Raw genomic sequence first — 27,024 nt, 5'->3', positions numbered from 1 at the left:
GACTAGTCTTTTTTTAAGTACAGAAAACACTCTTATACTATGTTAAGAGGCTGGGCAATGCAACCTAAAAGACTAATCGTTTAAGTGCGAAAAACCAACTTACTCAAGAGAGGTGAACTAGAACCACCTCTGACACCCACCCGCTCCCCGCGGGATTCGAAGGCAGGACGTGTTGGACCTGACTCTTATACAATGTCAAGAGGCTAGTCAATGCAACCTAAAAAACTAGTCATTTAAGTACGAAAAACCAACCTACTAAAGAGAGGTGGACCGAAACCACCTCTGACACTCATATAATTTTTATTCTTTTATTTTAAATTTAGTATGCAAAGTATGCAATTGACTTTTTGAAAACGTAATCCCAATAGGATGGGGCAATAATAGATCAGGGAAAAGGAAATGGGGTGGGTTGGTTTTCTACTCCTAGTATTTTCAGTGTCAGATTTTGGGTCGAAGTTGGGTTTTTGGGCGGGAACAAGGTTGAGGTTGGGTTTTTGGGTGAGGATAAGGTTACAGAAAAAGGAAACAAGACAGGTTAAGGTTGTTTTTCTACATTTGGATTTTTTGTGATGCAAACTTTATGGGGGATTAGTCAACTGGAAACAGGAGATGAACTTTAACGGCATTACTCAGTTCATCTCCTGAGATGTTCCAGCGCCCTGATTTATGTTGATGAATTAGATAAATATGACATCCAATGTTTAATTTCCGGATTTAGGATTCCATAGTTTTTTGGAAATCATTCAGTTGAAGTAGCGGGATGCGTCGTCACGATAGGCCAATTTTTTTTTTCTCTCTCGCTCTCTTCTCTCTCAGTCTCCTTCTTCCTCCCTCGGTTTCTTCTTCATCTCGCATTTTCTTCTCCCTCTCGCTTATTCTCCCTTCTCCCTCTCGGCCTCCTTCTCCCTTCTGCCTTCTCCCTCTCGGCCTCCTTCTCCCTTCTGCCTTCTCCCTCTCGCTTCTCCCTTCTCCCTCTCGGCCTCCCTCTCCCTTCTCCTTCCTGACGCCGATCATCATCGCACGGCTCCGTAGAAGCTCCTCTCACAGAGCCGCTCAGTCACAGTGCCTTTGTTGCAACACCTCCGACGTAGTGTCGTCTCCGTCGCATCACCACCTCTGTCGTAGTCCTCACAACGCCCCCTTTCCTGGTCAAAGCGTGTCTATTGCAGCGGTTCCGACCTAAAAGAGCTAATGAATTATTTTAAATCAATAATTAACAACTAAGGTGAATTAATAACTTTTATTTTATGAATTAGTTTTAAATTAATGAAACTAATGGTTTTAAATTTAACAGAAAAAAATATTATTAATTAATAATACATAAAAATATATAATGTGTTAGTTATTAATAAACTAATAACTTAATTTATTATATTTTTTTATGTTATTTTTAATTTTATTTATTTATTATAAGTAATCATGTGCACATTTAATTAGCTCACGTAATTTCTGTATTAATTCACAATAATTTGTAATCATTAAATAATATAATATATAGTTTAATTAATTAATTAATTAATATATTTTAATTATAAATTAAATTACTTATTAATATAGTAATCATGTTTGTTTTAGCTAATTTGGTTAGGTATTATACTTTAATTAAGTATATAATTACAAGTTACTCATTCTCTTATTTTTTTTATTTTTCTCATTTTGGGGCACTGACACTAAAACAGTTTTCCCGTATAAACTAGTCCACACTAACACATTATTAAAATTATTAAATCTTATAAGGGGAAAATATTATAACTAAATAACGGCAGTTAAAATATTATTTAAAAAATGAGCTAAAAAACAAAACCACTATATTTTTACAAAAGAAAAGAGCGGACAAATCAAACCAGCGCACGGTGGAGATAATGCGAGAGTAATGAGAACGTAGCAGACTCTGATCCCCACGCAGCCTGACGGGTCGCCTATAAGACTCCAGAGTTTCCAAATACCTTTCAACGTGCTTCCCAAGCCCTCTCTCGATGCTCGAGGAAAATCTTCTCATCCCTGTGGAGAGCCCTATCTCGGAGGACGAGAAGATCTAAGGATCGACGGGTCGGTGTTATTCGGATTTGGTTCCGGTATTTTGGTTTCCCCAATTATGTCGTTTTCTCTTCCATTTCAGTTTGCGGAAGTTGTTTTTGTCCAACTGGACATTTGATTAATCAAGCTTCTGCTCTCCAATTAGATTACAAGTTCCTCTTTACTTCTAATGAGTTTTGCGGAGATGGATGTTTGTTATATATACGTCCTTTTCTCCCTAATTTGACTAGTTGTTGAAAGCTTACTTGTGGTCGGGGCAAGAATTTTAAGTATTGAATTTGTTTTCTGTCTCTGATTACTTGAGCATCTTATTTAACTTTGGTCCAAGTTTTTCATTTTACATTTATTCTTATATGCAGAGATCTTACGTTCCTTTGAGAAGCCCTTGAAAATTTGATCTTCGACTGCCCTCTTTTGGAAATTCTCTAGGGGGATCTCATATCTCTTCTTTCCATTCTTTCTTTCGAATTTCAATCTCTTCGATGGATGGAAACAAAGACGAAGCTTTGAAATGCCTGAGGATCGGACAGCAAGCCCTAACTAATGGGGACAAGGGCCGTGCCTTGAAATTTCTCAATAAAGCCCGTCGTCTTGACCCTAGTCTCGAAATCAGCGATCTCATCTCCAGGGTTAGCCAAGAATCAGCTGATCCATCACTATCACATTCGTCTGCACCCAACGGTGCTTCTGATGGTGAGTCCTCTTCAAGAGTACCCAATGGAATTTCATCTCCTAGGGCTAGGGTTTCATCGGACAAATCTTCATCTTCTTCTTCCCCTTCGAAGGGGTACACAGAGGAGCAGATTTCAATTGTTAGGCAGATCAAACGACAGAAGGATTACTATGAAATATTGGGGTTGGAAAGGAATTGCTCTGTTGAAGATGTTAGAAAAGCTTACAGAAAATTTTCTTTGAAGGTCCATCCAGATAAGAACATGGCACCGGGGGCTGAGGAAGCCTTCAAGGCTGTTTCAAAAGCCTTCCAATGTCTCAATAATGACGAGAGCAGAAGAAGGTATGATCTTGTGGGGTCAGAGGAAGCAGTTTATGACAGACCCACCACAAGACATGGTAATCATGGTTTCAGTGGTTTCTACGAGGCCGATATTGATGCCGATGAGATTTTTAGGAATTTCTTCTTTGGTGGAATGCATCCAGCAACCACTGGGTTCAGTGGATTTAGGTTTGGTACTGGTATGGGTCCAAGTGCCCGGACAACAGAGTTTCATGGGGGTAACAGCAATATGCGTACCCTTATCCAGCTATTGCCCATTCTATTGCTGTTGTTACTGAACTTTTTACCATCTTCAGAACCTATATATTCTCTTAATCGACAAGACTCCTATGAGCACAGGATGGTTACTGAAAGGGGTGTGCCTTATTTTGTAAAAAATACAAAATTTGAACAAGAGTATCCATATAAGAGCAAGGAGCGTTTGGAACTTGAAGATCGTGTTGAGAGAGAGTTCTTTATGCTTGTTTCACAAAATTGCCGTGCTGAGTTGCAAAGGCGCCAGTGGGGCCTTACCCAACAAACACCTTACTGTGACTTGCTCAAGCAATATGACGTTGAGGCTTGATTTTGATCTTGAGGTTATGTTCCTTTCCTTATAATCTTTGATTTATTTTTATATTACTTATTAGACACATGTTCTCCACTGTAGCAAATATTTTCACTTTTTTCTTCACTATGTTTAGCTATTCTTTCTTTGAACTTAAAATTGATACTATTTTTCACTGTATGAAGTGTTATCTGCAACTTTTGTGCTTTTTTGCTGGTCTGCATTTTTAAGTAAATTTGTGGCTGGTGACTTCCCATAGAAGGTCTAAACCTAAAAAACTCTTTTATTAAATTATTAAAAAAAATGAAAGCCTCTTCTCTGAATGATTCTAGCTATCATGGTATATTAGGTGATGCCTAGATCCTTTGTATTATCAGCTTATTATTTCTTTGTCATGTGACTTCTGGACTGAGGAGAAGATGAGTACTCTATGAAAAAGAAGAAGAAAAGAAAAAGAAGTAGAAGAAGGAAGGTCGTAGATAAGTTTGAGGAAGAAAAAAGCTAAGAGTAGAAAAAGAGAGAGAACATGAATGAGATGATACCCAAATCAGGGTCTGGTTAGGAGAGTGATAATTCTCTCCTCCTTTTATTAGAACCTCTTATTTAAAATGACAAAATTGCCCTTAGGACAAAATATAGAGAAAATTACATTATTCTGCCATTCTTTTTGACACCCCCAAGCTGGACGAAATGCATCATAAAGTCCCAATGTGTCACATAATTTGTAAAACCGAGTAGTAGGTAATGCTTTGGTGAACTATCAGTTAGTTGCTCCTTGATGCAAACAAAATAGTTGAAATTTTGCCATTTAGCACATTAGCTTGAATAAAGTGACAGTCAACTTCAGACAACTTCTCTGTATGCCCATGAAATATTAAATTGTTAATAATAAATATAGAGCTTGGTTATCACACCATATAGGCATAGGCAAGGTCACATGAATCCCAAAATTCAGACAACAAGGAGTGCACCCAAATCATCTCATATACAGTATGAGCCATGGTTTTATATTCAGCTTCAACACTTGATCTTGTCATTATTTTCTACTTCTTGCTCCGCCAGGTGACTAGATTACTTTTTACAAAGGTAGAAAATCCACTGGTTGATTGACGATCAACTTTGGATCTTGCATAATCTGCATCAGAGAAGCTATGTACATCAATATGACCATGCTTCCTGTAAAGAAGACCTTTTCCAGCTCCTCCCTTTAAATATTGAAGGATTCTATGTGCTGCCTCAAGATGATTGTTCCTTAGATTTTCCATGAAGCGACTAACCAATCCAAAAGCAAAAAATATGTTTGGACAAGCAACAATAGCATATGAATGAACTTCTCAACAAGCCTTATAGATACATTTTTTTCTCTCTTAAATTTACTTCTCTAATGAATCCAAGTTTGGTCCCTAAGAAACCATATTCATCATTTATGTCAGTAGTATGCTTTTTTGTGAGAGAATAATACTTGATTTATTCCAAGCTCCTGCAATCCCAAGAAAGTATCTTATTGGACCTAGGTCTTTTTTATGGAATTGCTACCTGAGATAGCTTTTGATGTTTCTGCCAGTCATCCCTTGAAATAACAATGTCATTGACATACACAATTATCACCACTATACCAGATTTCCTCAAGATAAAAACTGACTAATCTGAACTGCTCCTCTTGAGGCCAAATTGCATCACAATACCCTGGGGCTTTGCTTAAGACCATAAATTGCCTTGTGAAGCCTACACACTTTATTTGACTTCCCTGAGTAACAAAATCAGGCGGTTGCTCGATATAGACTTCCTTAGATAAATCATCATAGAGAAATGCATTTTTAACATCTAATTGATAAAGAGATCATCCTTTATACTGCTACTTGGCTAAGTATCTGAACATAATTTAATTTGAGCAATTGGGGAAAAGGTCTCACCATAATCAATTGCATACTTTTGAGAATACCCTTTTGCCACAAGTTGAACTGTATATCTTTCAATGGTTCTATTTGCATTATATTTGATTGTAAACACTCATCTGTAGCGAACAACCGTCACACTAGGAGGTGAATCCCATGAAGCCCTAGTACCTTGAGCAAGTAAGGTAAATAATTCCTCTTCCTTTGCAGCCTTCCACTGAGGTGCCTATAAAGCCTCAAAAAGGACTTGGGGATAGAAATAGAATTTAGACAAGCAACAAATGCACAATATGATGGAGCAAATATTTGAAACGACACGAATTAGAAATGGGATAATTGGTTCATGATCTTACTCCTTTTTGAATTGCTACCGGTAAGTCAAGATCAGACACAACTGGAGGATGAGTAGAGATAGACCCACCTTTCGGAAAAGAAAATAAAGAGGAGCCATGAGTTGCCAACATGTCTGCATAAGGAGTCTTGAGCAATGAATTTGCCTATGGCAGATGTTGGCATAGGCATGCCTGAAGCTTAAGAGAGGGCTGCATGCTAAAGCTGAGTTGTAAGATGTGTGCTAAAAAAAGCTAACATCTGCAGATACAAACCATTTACCATGCATAGGATTAACACACTTATAACCTTTCTACGTCTAAGTGTAGCCAAAAAAAAAAAAAAAAAAACACATTTTATGGGCCTGGGAAACAATTTATTTTGAGCGGGACTAAAATTATGGACAAAGTAGACACAATCAAATACTTTAGGTGGCACAGGATACAACTTTATGGTAGGATTTAATATTCTGAGAGGAATCTGATCACAGGGGACAGAAGAGGGTAAGCTATTGATAAGACATATGGATGTAAGATGTGTTTCTCCCAAAAAAACGTTCAAGTGCTTCCATATGAAATAATAGGGACCAAGTTGTACCGATTAGTTGTTGATTCTTCTGTTCAGCCACCCCATTTTGCTATGGAATATATAAACATGAGGTTTGATATACAATACCACAAGATTGCGACAACTGAATAAGCTCAATTGTTCCTTCGCATTATCTGATCTAAGCATGCCAATAGTAGATTGGAACTGATATTGTATTACATGAACCAATTGGTTAAACACACGAAAAGCTTCAGAACGGTCTTTAAGTAACTATACCCAAGTAACATGACTAAAATCATCAATAAAGGATGAAAAGTACATATGTCCTCCCATACTTGGAATAGGACAGACCCCATATATCAGAGTAGACTAATTGAAAGATATGAGAGCTACCAATACTTCCTTTTACTGGATACGGAACTCTACTTTGCTTCCCTAATTGACATGCTTCACAATTGAACTTCAAGTGTCACCCTAAGTATGACATGAGCTTTTGTAGTTTTCTCACTCCAGGATGCTAGTCATACGCAGACACAGGTGTCTTCAAAGTAGCTGTTTGTTGTGGTGTAGTCTTCTCAAAATAATATAACCCATTTTTCTCATGGCCCCATCCAATCATCTTCTATGTTCTGAGGTCTTCAAAATAACAAAAACATCACTGAACAATTAAGAGTTCTGATAAGTTTATTCACAGATAAAAGACTAACAGGAAAATTGGACACAAGTTAAACATCATCCAAGGACAAAGAAGTAGAGACTTTTATTGAATCAAACCTAGCAACTGGAGAAGAATTACCATCAGCTAGATTAATTGATTCTCATGCATTAGAATAAGTCAGGTTTAAAAAAGAAGAAGTGGTAATTGACATATGGGTTAAAGCTCCAGAATCAATGATCCAGGAAGAGATGGAGAGGCTAGAAGGGCTGAAATACCTGTTTGAGTTAAAGTGGTTACTAAATTAGAAGGGGAAGATGTCCGATTATAGGGTGAGGGTTGTGAAGGCTGTAAAAATTTCTGCACAAATTGATAAAGATCATCTGTACTCATAGTCACCATATCAAACCCTGTTACTTCCTTTGCACCAACCTGATATGCCCATTCTGGTTTACCAAATTTCTACCACCATTTATTAGAGAAGTGATTCAAATGCCCACAATGAATAAATAGTTCTTTTTTGTCAATTTCCTCTTCCTCTTCCATGGGTTCCCATGAATACATAGTTCTTTTTGTTGATTTCCTCTTTCTCTTCCATGGGTTCCCCCTTGATCTCTATCTTTCCCCCGCTGTTCACTACCTCTACCAGCTGAGTTCCAAGAGGCATTAGACACGAAGCAGAATTTTCATTCTTCACTTGGGCATTTGGCATTACAGGTTTCGCCTTGCATTAAACTAGCCACTGTGTCTTCAAAAGTTGCCTTGTCTGTTCTCGCAAGGATCTGAGCTCTAACAGACTCATAATTAGGACCAGTAATTTGCAAAAGTCTTGTCACTGTGATTTCCTCACATTGAATTTTTATCCTGGCCATGTCCACATCAAGAGGTGATACTTGCTGATTTGCAACCAACCCCTTCTAGTTCACGTACAAACTGCATGAGAGGTTTATCGTTTCTCTCCTTGATATAAAATTGTGTATAAGTCATAGATTCTTCTCCTGATAGAACCTTTTCTGTAGTGCTACCCAGACTTCTTGTGCCGTTTCTCAAAATATAATTTGATTACAAATACGTGGCTGCATACTACATAGTAACCAAGACCTCACAAGTAAGTTGTCAAACACCCACTTGGATGTCTTAGTTGCTGGTGGATCTTGATAAAAGAACTTAGATTTATTCTGAGCCTCAATATAAGTTTCAGCTGCTCTTGCCAACAATAAATAATTATCTCCATCAAGTTTCATCATAGTAATTTGACCAACATGATCTTCTTTAGATTGGTTCAAAATAGTAATTGGATTTGTAATATACGCTTGATCAGCCATGAGCACAATATACTAAAGGCACGCAGTGGTATGTCTTTACTAAGCACTAGACGACCAGAATTTGATGGCAATAATATGATCTCCAAATAACCACACCTAGGTGAGCAGCATACATGTGACGTAATAGATGCATATGCAAATGCAGTATGAAGCTTCAGCTTGAGAATAATTAGAAGGTTTTATCAACATTACATTATGAGGCTGTACAGTAATAAGGGGGATTTAAAATTTCAACTTATTAAACAAGTGTCCAGAAAGTCATAGCTGCAACTGATGAAAGTTAAAAAGGTCATAGAAGAGGAATCCATCTGACTTGTAGTGGCAGAATTGTGTTTCTCCATGCACTTTTGATAGCAGCAAACACGTGACCAATAAATGAACTCTTTTGATTGTAGAATAGTTCAGAGACTTTCAGAATACCTTCAGAGCTTCGTACTGAGTAGAGAGTAGAAAACTAAAAGAGGCAGACACTAGCAGTAGATAGATCTATCTCTGAGAGAACACAGCTTAGGATCTAGTTTGCTGAGCTTGTCTTCAAACAGCACTCTGTCCTTGAATTATCAACACTATTTTAAGACTGGCAGCAACACGATGTCGATGGATTTAAATCCACTCTGATTCCATGACTTCTGGAGTGAGGAGAATAAGGATTCAAAGCAAAAAGAAGAAAGAAAAAAGAAGTAGAAGGTTGTAGATAAAAGTTAGAAGAAGAGAGAGGCTAAGAATGGAAAAGAGGAGAGAACTTGAGTGAGATGATGCCCTTAATTGGGGTATGGTTAGGAGAGTGATAATTCTCTCCTCCTTTTATTAGAAACTCTTATTTAAAATTACAAAGTTGCCCATAGGCATATATCTCGTCATAAATCGAGGAAACAAAGACTAAAAAATAGAAAAAAATACATTATTCTGCCATTCTTTCTTACAGCATGATTTAGATAGGTTGTTCTAAAAAGATTTTCTACTATGGTCACTAAAGAAGGGTTTGATGAGAACAAATGGGTGTCATCCTTGGTCTATGGGAGACTGGTGAGAGACTTTTCTACTTACTCTTGAATCAACTTTCTTTTGATATTTTGCGTTTGATAGAAATGTTTGATTTTCACACGAAGAAATATTTTAACAAAATGAAGCTCAAGTGTAAAAGAAAATGAATGGACATTGATAAGGCTGTTATGGTTGTTATACTTTTTTCTAGTATAACTCTTCATTGGTGCTTCTTGAGAAGAATAAACTTCTCATATGTTGAAGTTGCCAATGTAGAGAAAATGATTATATGATTCATTTCATCTGTAAATGGTGTCTTGTCAATAATGTATATATCTTAGGAGTTTTAGCTGCGATGCTTAAGCAAAAGTTTTCCTTTTTTGCTTACAGATTATTGATGAGATGTTGGCTTTCCTCGCGATAAAGGCATCCTGCTCAAGAATTAGAAATTTGGCCACATGAAAGATGTTTCTTCAACTCCAGAAATGATGCCTTTCCGCGCAGTACACATGAGTAATAACCATTGGGCGCTTATTATGGAAACATCTCATTTTATGTAGAATATAACTTGCTCTTTTGGTCGGATCTGATACAACTTTTGTTGAGTTGGTGACTTACTACTATTTTTCAAAATAAAAATGGATGAATGGTTCTTGAGTTATTATTGCCTCCTGGGCTCTCTACAGATATAAAATCCAATTCTTATCAGAAAAAAAAAGAGCGAGATGCACCTCTACTTATCAGGTAAAAATTTTTTAACCTCTGACATCGAAGCTTACGTCTGTCATATATTTTTTGGGCAGGAGGTGGAGAGACTCCAGCACTACCTCTTCCCCTTCCATCGGTGGAGAAGGGAGTGATTCTTCCCTGGACAGGAGGTGGAGAGACTGCTTTGGCTAATCTAACCCGATTAGACCAAAACTAGATATCCTACCGGTTTGATGGCTGGTTCGGTGTAATAACTTTGAAAATTTTGTCAAGAAATCTGATTGCAATTTATTCAAACTCAAACTCAAACTCAAATTACCTTTTCAACTTATAACAAGATATCCTATAGGTTATTGAAGTTAGTGTCTAGAATCAAAGGATGTCCTCAGTTGAATTTACTAGTAATTCTGTTATGGATAAAAATAAAAAATTCTTCCTCCTCACTGATCATCTTTCAAATGTCTAAAGCTGTTAGGTTAAACACAAACCACCATTTGCATCTAGAGACCCAAACAATTCACAATGCAACAGCCAGAGCTAAGCTCTTAGTAAAAGCAAACGCCTAGTGGATGTGAATCTGGATTCAAGTGCTCGTTTCATTCTATGGATAACAGCAGAAACAAACTCTAGTTTGAGATCATTATTCTGAAGAAGGGATGATGCCTGTCATGTTCCCTAGTGTCCATATCTGCAGCTTGTAGTGAAGAGAAATCTACAGAGAGGCCACGGTTGTTGAGATCTCTTTCAAGATAACAGGTTCTGGAAAGAGCAATAGTGGCGGGCCATCGCTGGTGGAGGTGGAGTTGGGTAAGTGGAGGCTGCACTGATGGGTTCAGTCACGTTGTATGTTGCATAAATGCCTTCTCTCTTGTTTTTGTTGCTTGTTGGTATGCACTTCATCACGTGTTGAGGGTCACTTCCATGTATTTCTTGAACCAGACATATCATGCAAGAGACTCCTTTTTCCCTGTTTCTGTACCTGCTGCTGCTCAAAATTTTATCTATATGTGAGGTGGGTTATAATAGTCAACTGTGAGAAGACCCCTTTTTGCTTTTCAGAAAGTTTGGATAATTCTTGGACATTTTGATGAAACGGCAAATCTGGGCAACACCCGCTTCTAATCTTTTCAGTATCTATAACTTTCAAGTTTCTTTTCTTTCTTCAATGTTCTATCTATCTTTGTTAGCTCTGCTGGAAAAGTTCCCGGGGGATGGAATAGTTTTTAGGATAGGAAAATCTATTTCAATCGCAATCTCAGAATGAAATGGGAATTAGAGTCATTAATGGTCTCTTATGAGCCAAAAAAACTGGTTTTATACATGATGTATATAAGCATTTTCATTGTAACTAAAAGATACAGTTTGGATTTGTTGAACCATGATGATTCCCGCAGACCCATCTGTGAGATGAGTTTTCTCTCCCTCTCCACTTTATTCGTGGGAGCAATTCTGTGCTGGTTCACTGTCAAGTGGTGGCCAACAATTCACCTTGGATCTGCAGCATATTTGCGTATGCGGAAGCTTCTTTATTACACTGATGAATGTGATCTAGCTTCCTTACCTTTGTCTTTTATGTGTTACTTAAATGGTTTGCGATTCGGTTGTGTTCTTCTATGTCTCTGCGCCACAGACAATAGTGCTGTAATTTCTTCCCCTCGACCCATTGGCCACCTTTTTCAATCTCTGGTTTCAGTGTCTATACTCTCGATAAGACCCAAACTTACTGCACTTCTCTAACACCACTACACACCAGAATGAGAGCCAAAGAGAAATTTTTAAGTTCAATCTGAGGTACTACCCAATTTACTTGTTCGTGAGAAAGGAAGTTTACTGTTGCTGTGATTTGTGCCTCTGTTTATTTGTTTCCGAAGCAGCTGTTCTACTGCTGTTTCTTGAGAAACATGGAGAACCTTCTAGAAGAATTTGCTGCAAATGCATTGTGTATCTCGGTGAACCCAACACCAGTGACCATGATTCGAGCTCTCTTATTCATTGTCGGTTATTTTTTGGGTCATTAAGGGGTGGTTAGTGGATTGTCAAAGTGAAATGGAAAGTGAAAGTGAATGCTGTTAGTCGTTTACTTGGAGTGGTTGAGCAGACTTGAAGATCCCTCTGCAACCGTTCATGCTTTTGCTGGTGCAGCGACCTGCCACGGACTCATCCCCAATTTCCATCTCTTTTGATGGAGGTGACATTATTCAAAATAAGCTCATGATAATGCTCCGTTTAGATTAAAATTTGGTTTGTGCTTATGAAATGTCAAACTTACATTGAACGGTATCATGCATTAGACTTGAAGATGTTAGACACGTTATATGAATTGACCCTTTCTGAGGTGGTTTTCTCTACGATGTAGGGATAGTAGACAGATGTAACTGTTCATTAATTACAACTTCTCTTCTTTTGATAAGAAATAATTTTGAGAAAATTTTCATGTTAAAGGAAGAAGATTTGGTCTAGCAAAGAAACACGTGTCTCCATCGATTGCACTTTGGATAGACTAGACGACCGTTTTGAAATTTTTTGAATTTTTTTGAAATTTGACTGCTATGGCTGGATGTATGTATCATGGGCTCCACTTTTAAGTTTTATGAATTTCATGCATGTCTAGAAAATATGCTAATAGAAGACCCATGTATTAGAATGGTAGTTTCGCAAGTTGGAGGGATGCTGTTAATGGTATGCCAACGTAACAGAAGCCTGTAGACCATGCTTCCATTACTAGAACTAAAGGAAGACGACCAAATCCCCGAGTGTCAGAAATAGCCATTTTTTGTTACCAAATTTATGTATAAATACTCAAAGTAATTTTGGTTATAATCGTGGTGAATAAAGAGATTTTTAATGAAATCTTACATGATATCAGTCACCGTTGATCCCCTGTCTATCTGAATAGCCATTTTTTCGGGTGAGAAGATTCTACTTCCACTGCTACCCACCTCTGTGCATCTCCATTGGCATAGTCGCCGCCCCTTAGATTCCGTCCCAACGTGACGGCCCTTAGTGTTCCACCTTTCTCCGTCACTGCATCCTTGTCACATTCTGCGACACTGCTTCCTCTCTTGAGAGACTACCAACGTTCCCCGATTTCCCTTGCCAACATTTTTTTTCCTTCGAGCTCGAGGTCTCATTCCTTCTTGACCCGAGCCTTCATTCAACCCAAGCAAGGGAACCCAGGTTATCATTGGCCCATGGTTCAATCCTATGCCTAGCTTGATTCACAACGATTTAACAAAAAAACAAATTGCCTCTTTTCAATGTTTACTACCGATTCCCTCATCTCCCCTTTTCCAAAGGTTCCAAATGCGAAGTGTCTCTCGAGTCAAACCTCAATGGCCCCTGACTCCATTTCTCCTTTCCTTCCCTTTCAAACTCTTATTCACTTGATTACCATTAAATTCTCCTCTTCAACCTACCTCCTTTGGAGCCAACTTCTCCCCCTTCTTGAGAGTCAAAATATCCTCGGCTATGTGGACAGAACCCTTGTGCCACTACCTCAATTTGTCGTCACAAATTCTACCTCCCATACTGCCAAATATATGGCATGAAGAGCAATGAGCCAATGCCTTCTAAACACTGAGGAGGCAATGGCCAAGGCCGTTGGCCTCTCCATTTTATGCGAAGTCTGGCTCACATTAGAAAATGCATTCAATCACTGGTTGAAGGCTCGAGAAATCCGTCTCAAAGATGGCCTCCAGCAGTTGAAGCGTGGAAATCAATCTGTTGCTGCTTCGACAAACTGGTTTCTCCGTGGACTTGGTGCCGATTTCTCCACCTTCTCAGTTACACAAATGGCCCTTACGCCTCTCTCCTGTTTCTCTGACCTCACCTCCAGAGCCAAGAGCTTTGAACTATTCAAAAAATTTCTCGAATGCTCTGTTTCTCCCATTGCTGGTTTTACTGCCACATCCCATGGTTTGGATGGGTTGACCTGCCGTGGCTTTGGTCGAACCAACGATTCTGGGCGCCATTATGTCAACCGAGGCCGCACTCATTCTGGTCTAGGGCGTCACCCTCCTCGTTGCCAAATATGCCATCTTGACGGCCACTATACTGATCGCTGCAACCAATTTTATGCCAACAGTGAGTCCAGTGAGTCTTGTACCCATCTTGCTAAAGCTTTTACTAGATTGTGCACTCTCAATGGATCTGAGACTTTTGCTCATATGTCTAATAACCCATCTATTCTGGATTAGTCCTGGATTAGTCCACTCCGTACACAGGTAAAAACTCTATAATTATCCATAGTGGATTAGTCCACTCCGTACACGGGTAAAAACTCTATAATTATCCATCGTGGATTAGTCCACTCCGTACATGGGTAAAAACTCTATAATTGTGGGGAATTGTGACTCCTTACTTATCTCACACACTGCTCTCTTGGGCTCTGCCGTTGCTGAGAGGTCTAATGCTACTAAGAGATCTGCCTTTGGCCAAATAAGATTCCACCTTGATGTATATCTATTGCCCTTTCTGGGCCCCATAAACTTGCCGGCTGGTGGTGTCAACGAGGAGTGAGTCCGGATTTGAAACGGCATCCCCATTTTTATTTGCCAATTCCCCGGCTTAATTCTCCTCTCTCATGCACTGGTCGAGATACCTATGATGTATCTACCTCCAGTCTAGCAGCAGATTTGCTGGAGGTGTATGGAATGGGAGGTTTCATCTGCAAGTGAGAGCTGGTCAACATCACCTGACCCATCTCAATTCTCAAACACAAACAAGACAAACGATTTTTATAGTGATCAGATTCGTCCCTATTGGGATTGGAAAGCAGCCTTTTCATTCCCATCTCTTCACCAAGCGGAGGCAATGGCCACGTTCCCCCCAGGGAGGCCACAGGGTGGAGTCCAGCCATTGCCCACTCCCTCCCTCGACAGAAGTCGTTGAGCAGCGGCCGAAATGGATCAAGACGTGGGGCTTGCAGCAGCAGAAGAAAGGAGAAGAAGAGGAGCAGTCTTTGTTTCACCATGAAACAAATATTGGAGTTCTTACCTATTAGAGGAGAAACAAAAAGGTTGGTGGGTAAGACAGGTGGGGCAGGGAGAGCACTTGAAAGGACTGGACTGGTGTGGCTTACTCTCTCCATAAACCCAAAAACTATCCATCAATAAAGGAGAGATTTGCCATGGAAGAGTAGATGCCCTGGCCAATGCCATGTTCAAGATTCCGTTTTTCTCTCACCTGCCCTCTCCAATAATTCTCCATCACTTTTCATTTCTCCGTTTACTTTTCCCAAAAATCTCCTAGACGCTTCCATGTTTCGATCCAGATAAACCTAATCCCAACTTTTATAAAAAAACAAGTCCTGATTTCCTCTCAATTGGTAGTGGAGGGCACTATGGGGGATGAACATGGCTAGCCTATATAAGGCCAACCCACTTGGGCAGCCTTCTCATCAGTCCTGCAACCGCTCTTACAGTAGTGTTGAGAGTGAGAAAATTGAAGCAGACTTCTTGCTTTTTTGCTTTCTCTGAGCCTTTAGGCTTCTTTGAGCTCTGTCCACCTCGAAAAATAGAATGGTTCGTCCTTCCTGCTTCTTACATAGACGCTTTCTCTCTCTCCCTCCCTCTCTCTTTCTGCCGCAATGGCTGTTTTCTGTTTCTTTCTTTATGACGTTCTTGTTCCACCTTTCACCATTCTCTTCTCTGCTAAAATTCCTCATCCTCTCCCATTTACAGGAGCACGGAAAGATGAGTTGGTCTGTCGCGGATACGCTGGACTACAAAGGCTATCCTGCAGACAAGTTGAGAACTGGCGGTTGGGTGGCTGCAGCTCTTATCCTAGGTTGGTCCCTTCTTCAACAATACTTCACCTGAAGGTTTTTACTCTTTTCATCTTTAACAACAAATACCAATAGCTGCCGGAGCTCATTCATCACACTAAACTTCGAATATGTCCATTCTGGAGCTCATGTACGTAATTAAGCATTCAGTATCTACACAGTAGGTTCTGATCTCAGGGGAAGTATCTACACTGATCACCACTCTCCACATTTTAAATGACCTTTTCTCTTTCATTCTCTTTAATGAAAAGATTGATTGTAGACGTGTCAAACTGTGTCACATAAGTGAAATTCCTAGACGAACCAAGACAAAGAAGGTAGGTCCATGCAAAAGATAGATGGAAAGCAGAGGAATTCCTTTTTTAACTCTCCTGGACTGCGATCACCTATGCCACTGCCATCAACCACAGTTTTAGTGTTTGTCTAACGACATTTAATTTTCTGAGCATTTTCAGTTATTGAGATCATTGAAAGGCTTTCAACCATGGGAATCGCTGTCAATCTTGTGACGTACTTGGTCGGGACAATGCAACTCCCAAGTTCGACCTCGGCAAACATCGTTACCGATTTCATGGGCACATCGTTTCTCCTGTGTTTGCTCGGTGGCTTCCTCGCAGATTCATTCATGGGACGATACATGACTATACTTATATTTACAGTGATTCAGATACTCGTGAGTTTCTCAAAAAACTTGTTCTGGAAATGATACTTAAAGCTATATAATTGATAGAGATTTAACCAGTTGTGTTGCTCAGGGCACTGGGCTGTTAGCAGCGTCGACAAAGATCCCCAAGCTACGGCCGCCACCGTGTGACACCACTTCTGCCCACAAATGCCAGCCGGCCAACGGGACGCAGATTGGTGTTTTCTACTTGGCTCTGTACCTGATCGCGTTAGGCACGGGAGGTATCAAGTCGAGTGTCTCAGGATTTGGGACGGATCAGTTCGACGAGAAAGACGAGAAGGAAAAGAACCAGATGGCCTTCTTCTTCAACCGCTTCTTCTTCCTCATCAGCACCGGCACTCTCATGGCTTGCACAGTGCTTGTCTACATACAAGACGAAGTGGGTCGAAGCTGGGCGTATGGAATCTGCTCCTTCTCTATGCTCCTTGCCGTCATTATATTTCTGTCGGGCACCAGAAGGTACAGGTACAAGAAGAGCGCAGGGAGCCCAATTGTTCATATTCTCCAAGTCCTAGCGGCTTCCATTAGGAAGAGGAAGCTCAGACTTCCTGCTAGTGTCAGCCTTCTGTATGAGGATCCTCACGGCATCGCCAGAATCCCTCACTCGGATCAGTTTCGGTGAGTAGTATTAATGTCATCATCTTAAGTAGTAGTTGATGAATTTTGGGAGCGAAATTCCTGGTTGCTGAAATTCGAAGGTATATTGCTGTTCTAGGTGCTTGGACAAGGCTGCCATTGCTGTAGAAGGTGATTATGAAGGAAATAGTTCCAACATTCCCAACCCTTGGAGGCTGTGCACAGTGACTCAGGTGGAGGAAGTGAAGATGATGGTGAGGCTGTTGCCCATCTGGGCTACGACCATCATGTTTTGGACAACATACGCTCAAATGATTACCTTCTCGGTGGAGCAGGCTACCACCATGGAAAGATCAATCGGAAACTTCCAAATTCCAGCAGGATCGCTCACTGTTTTCTTTGTGGGAGCCATTCTTATCACTCTGGCCTTCAACGACCGCGTGATCATGCCAGTTTGGAGGAAGTGGAAAGGCCAGCAAGGTAGGACAAACTGAAATCTGGTCTCCGCGTCCTTCTCATCTACATCACAAAACTCCATTCATTATCACGTTTCCCAGTATATTCTTTCTCTTTGAGACACCGTTTGAGAAAAAAAAATGACAGACGAATTATTTTTTTGAATAAATTTTTTATTGAAAGAAAAAAATTTCTATTAGAAAAAATTCCCTCTGTCTGATAAAATTTCTTGCATTTAAAAATTAGCTCTGATATTTTAATTTTGTATTCAATAAAAAAAATTCTTTATAAAAAACGTATATTATTTGTTTTCCAGCTGACGATCTTATTCCTCCCTTTTTCAATCACTTCAGGTTTCACAAATCTACAGAGAATGGCCATCGGCCTCCTATTCTCCGTACTTGGAATGGCATCCGCTGCACTAGCAGAGGTGAAGAGGCTCTCAGTGGCGAGAAGCTTTGGTTCCGACATCCCCGAAATGTTACCTATCTCTGTCTTCTTATTGATCCCACAGTTTTTCCTCGTGGGTGCCGGAGAAGCTTTCATATACACTGGCCAGCTCGATTTCTTCATAACTCGATCTCCCAAGGGGATGAAAACCATGAGCACTGGTCTCTTTCTCACAACACTTTCTCTCGGTTTCTTCGTCAGTAGCTTCTTGGTGACAGTGGTGAAGACTGTGACAGGAACCAAGGACGGCAAAGGCTGGCTTCCTGCGGAAATCAACAACGGAAGGTTGGACTGCTTCTATGGGCTCCTCACGATTCTTAGCGTCATTAATATGGGAGTTTATCTTCTCTGCGCTACTTGGTACAAAACGCAGACGCCTGAAAGTGTTGTCGAGATGGAAGGTGTTAAGGGATCATCTACTGAAGAAAGGTGCTAGCAATAAATCTAGTGGAACGAACTTCTTCTTCTGGACTAGGGGCTTCTGTTTCTGTTCTTATTTCGTGTGTTTCTAGTTTTTAGATTTTACAAAAGAATAGAACGATTTGGAAAATCAGTGAGAGAATGGCCAGCTTTTCTCTGTTTCTTGTTCTACTCTTTCTGATTTCTTGTTAAGTCAAATCAACATAAAATGCTACCAGAAGCACTTACAACGAGCAAAATCTAACCCCCAATGCAACATGAGGAGGATTCATGCATTGGACCTAGTATATCAAACCTGGCCTTTAAAGTGAGCTATTGAGGCTCATCTTCTTCCTCTAGATACAAATGGCAAATCAATGTCAAAACTTCACCAGTTGAGCATTATTTTCTGGTCTTCTATGCAGAATAAATTTTTAGTAGTTTGAAAAGATAATTCTTTCACAGTAAAACCATGAAATTGAAAAAAAAAATAAAATTGAAAACAGGCCTTTTCTCACCGGTATGTTCACTAAAAGAACCTCAAAAATCATCCAAAGATATGTTTCGTCTTTATGAAAAAGGCACTGAAATGGTTCACATTGAAAAGAATTTCGGTTGCGTCTTCAACACCTTCAGCCTCTGCTTTCACCATCATAAGGTAAAAGGCAGACCACTTTCACAATAGAATGATCAGAAACCAGAATTCTTCCTACTTATGGGTAGAAAGAACTCAGGTCGCTCAAGCTTCCGCTGGTTGAAATGAGGTGGCAGATACTCTCGCCGTGCGGACTCTTATCTTCCGATTCTATATTGGAGCAGCTCCTTTTTTTAATTCATCACGTACTTCTTTATTTATTCGCCATCATAAGCTGGTTCACCCACCGATTCATCTTTTTCCCACACTGTTGGTGGTCTTACCGACGCCATTGATGTAACCTCGTGTAGTCGATACACGGAATCCCATGATGGATTTTTGACCAGGCCATTTGCGTTTTGTAACAGGAGAATCGATACACGGAACCTACTACAGGTTTATGTCTACTTCAATGGAGCTCAGCCGTAAACAAAGAGAAAAACTGCTAGGAAAAAGAAGCATATATAAAAACATTAGTACTAGTTCCTTCTCCACCTTCCAAAAAACTGGGATTTCAGGAATCTTTTCAGGGTGTCAAAGTTATGCAAAAAGATGGCATGGAGTTTACAGAACAACAGAGACATGAAGAAGACACAGGATTGCTACACAGTGCCTCACTTTCTGAGGACCTATGTTTGGATAAGAGCATTTGATTGTTTAGCTTTTATCACTGCATTTCAGTGCTTTGAAGAGAGATTTAGAAGATAAAGGTTCCGTTTGCTCAAACCTCTTACATCCCTTTTGGGGAAGCTGGCAATACCTGCCACAACTTAGGAATCTTTGCGAATGTTATTCGAAAAGAACCTGTGGTCTTGGAGGATCAGCCTTTCCTTTCACTCCTTTGATATATTGAAGTTGACTATGTTCCAAGCCCTTCTTCTTTTTCTCTACTTTGTAATCACTAGCTCAAAGTATTTGCGGCTCTCCCGAGACTACATCATTGTAACCTCGAAGGATTGGCTTTTACAAGGGGGTTGGGTAGTCCCTTATGTAGATCAATAATTCAAAATATTCGAGCTTAAAGACCCCTTAGTAGACATGAAGAGCTAAGTCAAATACTCCAGGCGATATAAAAGAAATCTAGAAGCAACAATGTGGGAAGAGAGCATTGTCATAATGGAAATTAAGAGCCCATGTATAAGATCCCAACCAAGTCAAAAACCTGTATATCTAAGTCAACTGAAAATCTTGGCCAATCTATTCGGCGTTCATCGACTCCAGTGGTTCAGATAGTCTTCTATTACGTCGTTCTGTTCATCGTCTTTTCAAAGAAATGATGTCCACTTCTGATATGATAGCAGGTCCTTCCACTATTTTGGAGTTTTCCCACGTTCCTGGATCCCTCATTGTAGTTCCTGTATCGCGTACGTGACTGCTTGTTATAACATCTTTCATGAGCGAGTCTGTCTTTCAAGGTAGAACGGCCCCCTAGTCTCAAATTTTTTCCCTTCTTTCGGGTTCTCCTCTAATTCTTAGCCTTGCATTCATTATCTCAAAAGTTGAATTTAGTCAATCTCTAGAAGGGAGAATAAAGAGTGAAGAGTTGAATTTAGTCAATCTCTAGAAGGGATAGACATAGTTGTGCAGAGCTCCACCTTCTTGACTGCTTTTCACCATTAGAAAATGTCGAGAAGAAGGAGCTCCATCAATCTTGGCAAAGGAGATTACTTCAAAAAATATAAGTTGAATCATCTCTAACCCCCAATGCAACATGAGGAGGATTCATGCATTGGACCTAGTTTATCAGAGCCTTTAAAGTGAGCTATTGAGGCTCATCTTCTTCCTCTAGATACAAATGGCAAATCAATGTCAAAACTTCACCAATTGAGCATTATTTTCTGGTCTTCTATTCAGAATAAATTTTTAGTAGTTTGAAAAGTTAATTCTTTCACAGTAGAACCATGAAATTGAAAAAAAATAATAAGAACCAGAGGGGGGGTTAGTCAACTTGAAGGACGAGATGATCGTCAACCGCATAATGCCCTTCAACACTTGAAGTTGTTAGTGGAGCGCAGATGAAGTTTCATCTCGATGCAGGGGATGAAGGGGTCCTTCATCTCCACGGTTTAATTTCCTTCATCTAGAAGAAGGCCTTGTTTGATCTTCTTTGAGTTGAAGGACGCACGACACTGGCTTTTTCCCTCTCTCTCTCCCCCCCCTCCCCCCCGCGTGCGTCATCATTTCTCATTTTTTCTTCCTCTCTCCCGCACTCCCTCTCTCGTCTCCCAGCGCCCTCGACGTCGCTGCTGCCATAAAATCAATCGGATTTTCGTCTTCGACCACCGTCTTAGCTCCCTCTCGTTTCCGACCTCATCTCTCGGTCTTCTCTCGGCCTCGCCCTCTCTCTCGCACCCCCTCTCTCGTCTCTGTGACTCGCTCTCTTCTCTTGGACTCGCTTCTCTCTCTCTTATCCCTCCCGACCTCCCTTTCTTCTCTGTCTTCCCCCTCTCTTCTCCCTTTCGGCCTCCCACTCCCTTCTCTCTCTGGCTAATCTCCTTTCCCCCAAAAATACCTTCTGATTTCGTTCGATTTCCCCATTTTCATTTTGATTTTCTTCGGTTTTGGACATTTGGGCATCAATTGCCTAATTTCTACTTCGATTAGGCATCGATTTCACCCTTCGACTGCGGTTTTTCCCAAATTTCAGAAGGTATGTCTAAACCCTAATTTTTTCCCATTAAATTAGTGTTTTATTTGATTTAAATTTATTTTCAGTGCCTAATTGGGGGTTATTTGTGCGTTATTGTGGGATTTAGGGTTACAGTTTATAGTCTAAATTCTTGATTCGTGTATGGATTATTTTTAGGGTTTGCTACTCGGTATTTAAGGGTCCTGTAATTAGGTTTAGGGTTTATGGTTAAGGATTTAGGGTATTTTAGGGATTAGGGTTTTTAAGGTTTAGGGGGTTTAAGGTTTTTAAGTTTTTGGGGGTTTTGTGTTTTTAAGCTCTAGGGTTTTTTGGGTTTAGGGTTTGGAATTAGGGTGTAGGGTTTAGGGTTTAGGCCTTTTATGGTATTAAGTTCTGGAATTAGTGTTTAGGGTTTAGAGTTTAGTAGGTGATAGGGTTTAGGGTTTGATGATTTAGTTTTTTTTTTATGGTTTGTGTTTCTGTGATGGGTAAAGGTTTTTCGATAAAGTTTTTTCCATGAGGACCGTCTCGGATTTAGATTATACATGGCTACAAGAAGGCAACCAAGTGATCGACCATATGACATTTGGACCTTCAAAGATGATAGAAAAATGCTCGATCTCTTGGTCGAGCAGATTAATTTAGGAAACAAGTTGCCTAACGGGGTCTGGAAGCATGAGGTATATATGGTTTAGGGTTTAGGGTTTCACTTTAGGGTTTGATGGTTATGGTTTAGGTTTTATTAGGGGTTTTTAGTCCAATTCAAACAAGGTTGAGTCGCCTACACGGGCGTCCATTAGCCAACGAAACCCGACCTCCATCACTGATGAGGTACAGTTCATAATGACTGAGAAGTTATATGAGGCTTTACCAGGGGTCTTCGGTGAATTTGGATTTGATGTGTGTGTGTTCTCATTGTTTAGTGCATATGCAGTAGTGAAAATAATTTAATTAATTTTGAAATGTGTGAGATTGTTGTTGAGAGTTTTTGATGTGCTATGGTATATTTTTGCCATGTGGTGAGGAGATTTGGGTATTATACATATCCACCACATGGTATTTTTTTTATGGTTTGTGTTTCCATGACTAGTAAAGGTTGTCTGATAATTTTTTTTTCGTGAGGAATGTCTCGGATTTAGATTATACATGGCTGCAAGAAGACAACCAAGTGGCCGAACATATGATATTTGGACATTCGATGATGATAGCAAAATACTCGATCTCTTGGTTGAGAAGGTCAATCTAGGGAACAAGTTGCCTAACGGTTTGTGGAAATATGAGGTATACATGGACTGTGTAAATAAGTTCAATGAAGACGCAGTCATGAAAAAAACTGTTGAGCAGGTGAAGAATCGAATAAGAGCATGGAAGAAAACATACCAAATGGTAACAAGCTGTATCAACACTAGTGGGTTTGGTTGGGATGCAACCACACAATGAGTTACTGCATGTAATTCTGAATGGCTTGACTACATAAAGGTCAGTAAATCATGATGTACTATAAAATATTTTTTATGTTTTCTGCGTTAGTATAACTCTATTCCAAGACGTCTAAATGATGTTTTATTCTTGTAGGAACATAAAGATACTGAGAAGTACAGACGTGAAGGCTGCCCCCTGTACGACAAATTAGCTGTGGTGGTAGGAAACACAATAGTGGTAGGGTCAGGAGGTGCAACCTTTGTAGATCAGGGCGATGAGGTGATCCGTAAATCAGAATATGTCACGATGGATGAGCCAAAGGATTTTGATATAGTTAGGGATACTCCATCACCATTATTAAACATGGATGAGTCTCTAGGTAATCAATCTGAAAGAAAGTAAGCAGTTATCTTCAAGTCGTCGTAGAAAGAAAACCGAAATGCCCGATGATGACACTTGGAAATTCTTTGATGCAATGGATCGAATTGCTAAGACATTTGAGAATTTCATGATGAAAGGCACTATTGAAAGAGATTGGCTGAAAGCCCTTAGGGAAATCCCGGACTTACCTACAGAATTGAAGTTTCGCGCTCCTTCATGGTTGGATACGCCAAGTAAGAAGGTCATGTTTACGGAGATGAGCGGGTCGAGTGGCTTAAATTTTGTTTTGAAAACTAATTGTAATGCGTTATAAATACACTATTCTTTTGGAATATTGTTATGTATTAGGTATGTTATTTGAATTATGACGTTGCAAGACTTATTAATATGGTTTGTATTTAAATTTGATATGTTGTTGTATTTATATATTGCATGGATGAATATGGTAGATGAGTATGGATGTGGACAATTAAATGAATATTGTTGCATAGGGATGTGATTGAATGTAGGATGTGGGAATGTGGATGAATATGGTTGTTTATAGGTGTGATTGCAAATAGGTTATGATTAAAGATTGATGCTTACTTGTCTTTATGACTTTTAGGTGATTAAATTTGTGGATTTCCATGGATACTATGACAGATGATGAAAAAGTTGTAACTATGGTTGAATTCACAACTTTGTTTATCGCCATGGGAAGATACTATCTGTACCATTGCAACAGACGTGTACCACGTTCTTGTGGGATGAATGGTCCATTGTATTTTCAAAAGGTACTAGACAAATCACCAGTTAAATTTTGGAAAGTTTACAGGATGAACCAACTGGTATTTCACAAATTGGCAGATATACTTACTTGTCAAGAGTTTTTATCAGCCACAAAGACCATCTTAGTTGAAGAACAACTTGCATATTTCCTCCTAACTGTTGGTCAAGGACAAACGTATAGTGTCACAACGGAGATGTTTGATAGATCAAACTGCACCATAAGTAATTATTTTAGCAAGGTGTTGGATGCAATCCTCAAACTTCACTCTGATTACGTCAAACGGCCTTCGGAACGCACACACTCGAAGATTTTAACCAATTCAATCTATCTTATGCTATTAATATAATACTTTTTATTCATTAATCACATTTATTTTTTATTTACTCTATTGTATTAGTGATTTAGTAGTGATAATTAAATATTGTTAACTCAAACACTTGGTTTAATTAACTTATTTTTATAATTAATAAAATCAATGGTTTTAAATTTCGAAGATTTCGAAGATGAAGTTGTCTACACTAACACCCATTTCGAAGATGAAGATCATGTAGATGCATAAAGGGGGGGTTAGTCAACAAAATGAAAATTTGATCTTCATCTTCATCTTCATCTTATGCATCTACATGATCATCATATTCGAAATGGGTGTTAGTGTGGACAACTTCATCTTCGAAATCTTCGAAATAGGGTGTTAGTGTGGACAACTTCATCTTCATCTTAGAAATTTAAAACCATTGATTTTATTAATTATAAAAATAAGTTAATTAAACCAAATGTTCGAGTTAACAATATTTTAATTACCATTATTAAATCACTAATACTATAGAGTAAATAAAAAATATGATTAATGAATAAAAAGTATTATATTAATAACATAAGATAGATTTGCATGGTATTAATTAATAATATATTTTGACAAAATTAAAAGTAATTAATTAATCAAATATTATTTAATTATATTTTATTTACCAGAGACTTAAATATGAAGTTTAATATAGTAATAAAATTGAAAAAATAATAAATAAATACATATACAACTTTGAAAATAACCTAAAAAAAATTATTCAAATAACGAGTTCGTGCCTTTAATATTAAAATCAACAAGTTCCAAGTTTAGTACATTTAACGGACATACTATTTTCATTAACTAAATCAATTTTCCTTTCAATTTGGATTATAGCAATCTATTTCACAAAAGATACAGAGACTTGTTGTGCTAAAACTTGGGATTGAAGGATCAGTATTGCTCCTTGATTGTGGAACAGATTTCAAGCTTTCTGTTTTAAAACAAATCTGGAAGTATAAATCCAGTGAAAACCTTGTAAGTCATGAACGAAGAAAGCTTCAGTCAGCTAAAAAATATTCAGGTGAAGACTCGGATGTCTAATTCACATAGATACTGCATAGAGGGAAAACAACAATTACTGGAAGTTAATCGTTCTCTAAATAAAGATCGAAAGGCATAGAAGAAAGACCCTCCATGTCGAAAAGAGAGTTTCAGTGCTACGATTCAAAGGCAAAACATGAAACAAAAAAGTGAAAACTCGCGACCTCATCTGTAATAAAGGATATATTTTCATTGAAATACAACAAATCCTCCTCCTTTATTCCCCACATCCAGTTTGTCAACAAAAAGGGTTAAAACCCCAGAAAAATTTGGAAAAAAAATACAGAGAAATACCAAGGACCCCATTTCAGTTTAGTTGAGTAAAAGTGAAGCAAAAGAAAGTAGTAATAATGAAACCATTTAGACTCTACCTCTCCTTTCACTTCATCTGTGCAGTCACTCCTTCCTTCCTGGCAATTATAACAGCAGTGGCCATATCAAGGAAAAGCCCATGTTCCACCACTTCTTCAAGTGCAGAAATCTCCTTTCCAGTAGCTATAGCATCCTTAATTGCGGTCTTGAAGTACAAATCCACAATGTAGTTCGAGTTATCCGTCACATATGGTTTGCCATCTGAATCCACCCTGAGCTAGGCGTAGCACCCTTCTTCCGTGAATAGCTCCTGAAGCCTCGTCAAATTATACTTCCAACAGAACTGAACCACCTCCATAGGCATGGCCAAGCCGCTGCCTCCCAGACCCTCCACAAGCTTCGTCTCGTCGACCACGACCACGAATTTGCACGACGCCGCCTCCACCATTTTTTCAAGGAGAAGCGCCCCACCCCGCCCTTTTACCAAATTGAGAAAAGGGTCCACTTCGTCTGCGCCGTTTATCGATGACGAAAGCGGCAGTGGAGCCGGTGCCAAGGCCAAGGACCATACCGCTCTTGACATAGTCGACGGCCTTATCGGCGGCGAGTTTCTTGAGGTCGTCTTGAGTGAGGACGGGGGCGGAAAAGGCCCTGATGGACATAGGGGTGGGCATTCGGAGACGGGAGGAGGATCGAAGGGAGAGGGAGGATTTGAGGGAGGGAGGAGAGAGAAGGGATAAGGAGGTTGCCGCTGTTGCAGCCGCCATAGGGATTGGTGGTGATGGTGGAGATGGGGTTCGGAAGGAGACGAAAAAAGGGAGGTTTTATGGGAATAGGAAGTCTGGGATTTCTCTGTGGTCGGAGACGAGAGGGAAATGAGACGGTGGCCGAAGATGAAGGACGAGATCGATTTTATGGCAGCAGCGACATCGGGGGCGCAGGGAGACGAGAGAGGGAGTGCGGGAGAGGAAGAAAAAATGGGGGGGGGGGGGGGGGGGGGGGGGCGGAATTCAAAGAAGATCAAACAAGACCTTTTCTTCCAGATGATTGAAATTAAACCGTGGAGATGAAGTACCCCTTCATCCCTTGCATCG

At 39.6% G+C, this 27,024-nt stretch overlaps 2 protein-coding genes and 1 pseudogene across 4 annotated transcripts; 2 read left to right on the top strand and 1 right to left on the bottom strand.

Moving 5' to 3' along the window:
* Positions 1-1,917: 1,917 nt before the first annotated feature.
* LOC137950169 (chaperone protein dnaJ 49-like) lies at positions 1,918-10,533 on the top strand. Of its 3 annotated transcripts, XR_011111923.1 has the most exons (4): positions 1,918-2,075; positions 2,397-3,630; positions 9,728-9,850; positions 10,141-10,533. XR_011111923.1 is itself a non-coding variant. In XM_068796551.1 (3 exons), exon 2 carries the CDS (start codon positions 2,520-2,522, stop codon positions 3,615-3,617), a length of 1,098 nt encoding a protein of 365 aa, XP_068652652.1. In that variant the 5' UTR covers positions 1,918-2,049; positions 2,397-2,519; the 3' UTR covers positions 3,618-3,630; positions 9,728-10,127. The 3 variants fall into 3 exon arrangements, 2 of the variants coding, with proteins under 2 accessions (XP_068652652.1, XP_068652651.1); XM_068796551.1 differs by lacking the exon at positions 10,141-10,533 and having other exon boundaries at positions 1,918-2,049; positions 9,728-10,127; XM_068796550.1 differs by lacking the exon at positions 10,141-10,533 and having other exon boundaries at positions 9,728-10,127.
* Positions 10,534-15,462: 4,929 nt separating this feature from the next.
* LOC137950422 (protein NRT1/ PTR FAMILY 6.2-like) lies at positions 15,463-18,550 on the top strand. The gene is made up of 6 exons (XM_068796876.1): positions 15,463-15,567; positions 15,727-15,832; positions 16,286-16,503; positions 16,586-17,133; positions 17,231-17,571; positions 17,901-18,550. Exons 1-6 carry the CDS (start codon positions 15,565-15,567, stop codon positions 18,431-18,433), a joined length of 1,749 nt encoding a protein of 582 aa, XP_068652977.1. The 5' UTR covers positions 15,463-15,564; the 3' UTR covers positions 18,434-18,550.
* A 7,283-nt stretch (positions 18,551-25,833) lies between these two features.
* On the bottom strand, positions 25,834-26,833 carry LOC137950728 (probable ribose-5-phosphate isomerase 3, chloroplastic; annotated as a pseudogene).
* Between the last annotated feature and the right edge of the window lie 191 nt (positions 26,834-27,024).

The sequence above is a fragment of the Aristolochia californica genome, unplaced genomic scaffold (assembly GCF_029961685.1).
Source record: "Aristolochia californica isolate CCGP_79_NKW_82.1479 unplaced genomic scaffold, dmAriCali1.0.hap1 SCAF_14, whole genome shotgun sequence".
NCBI lineage: Eukaryota > Viridiplantae > Streptophyta > Magnoliopsida > Piperales > Aristolochiaceae > Aristolochia > Aristolochia californica.
The sequence above is the reverse complement of the archived record's forward strand: the minus strand, read 5'-3'. Positions and strand labels throughout refer to the sequence as shown.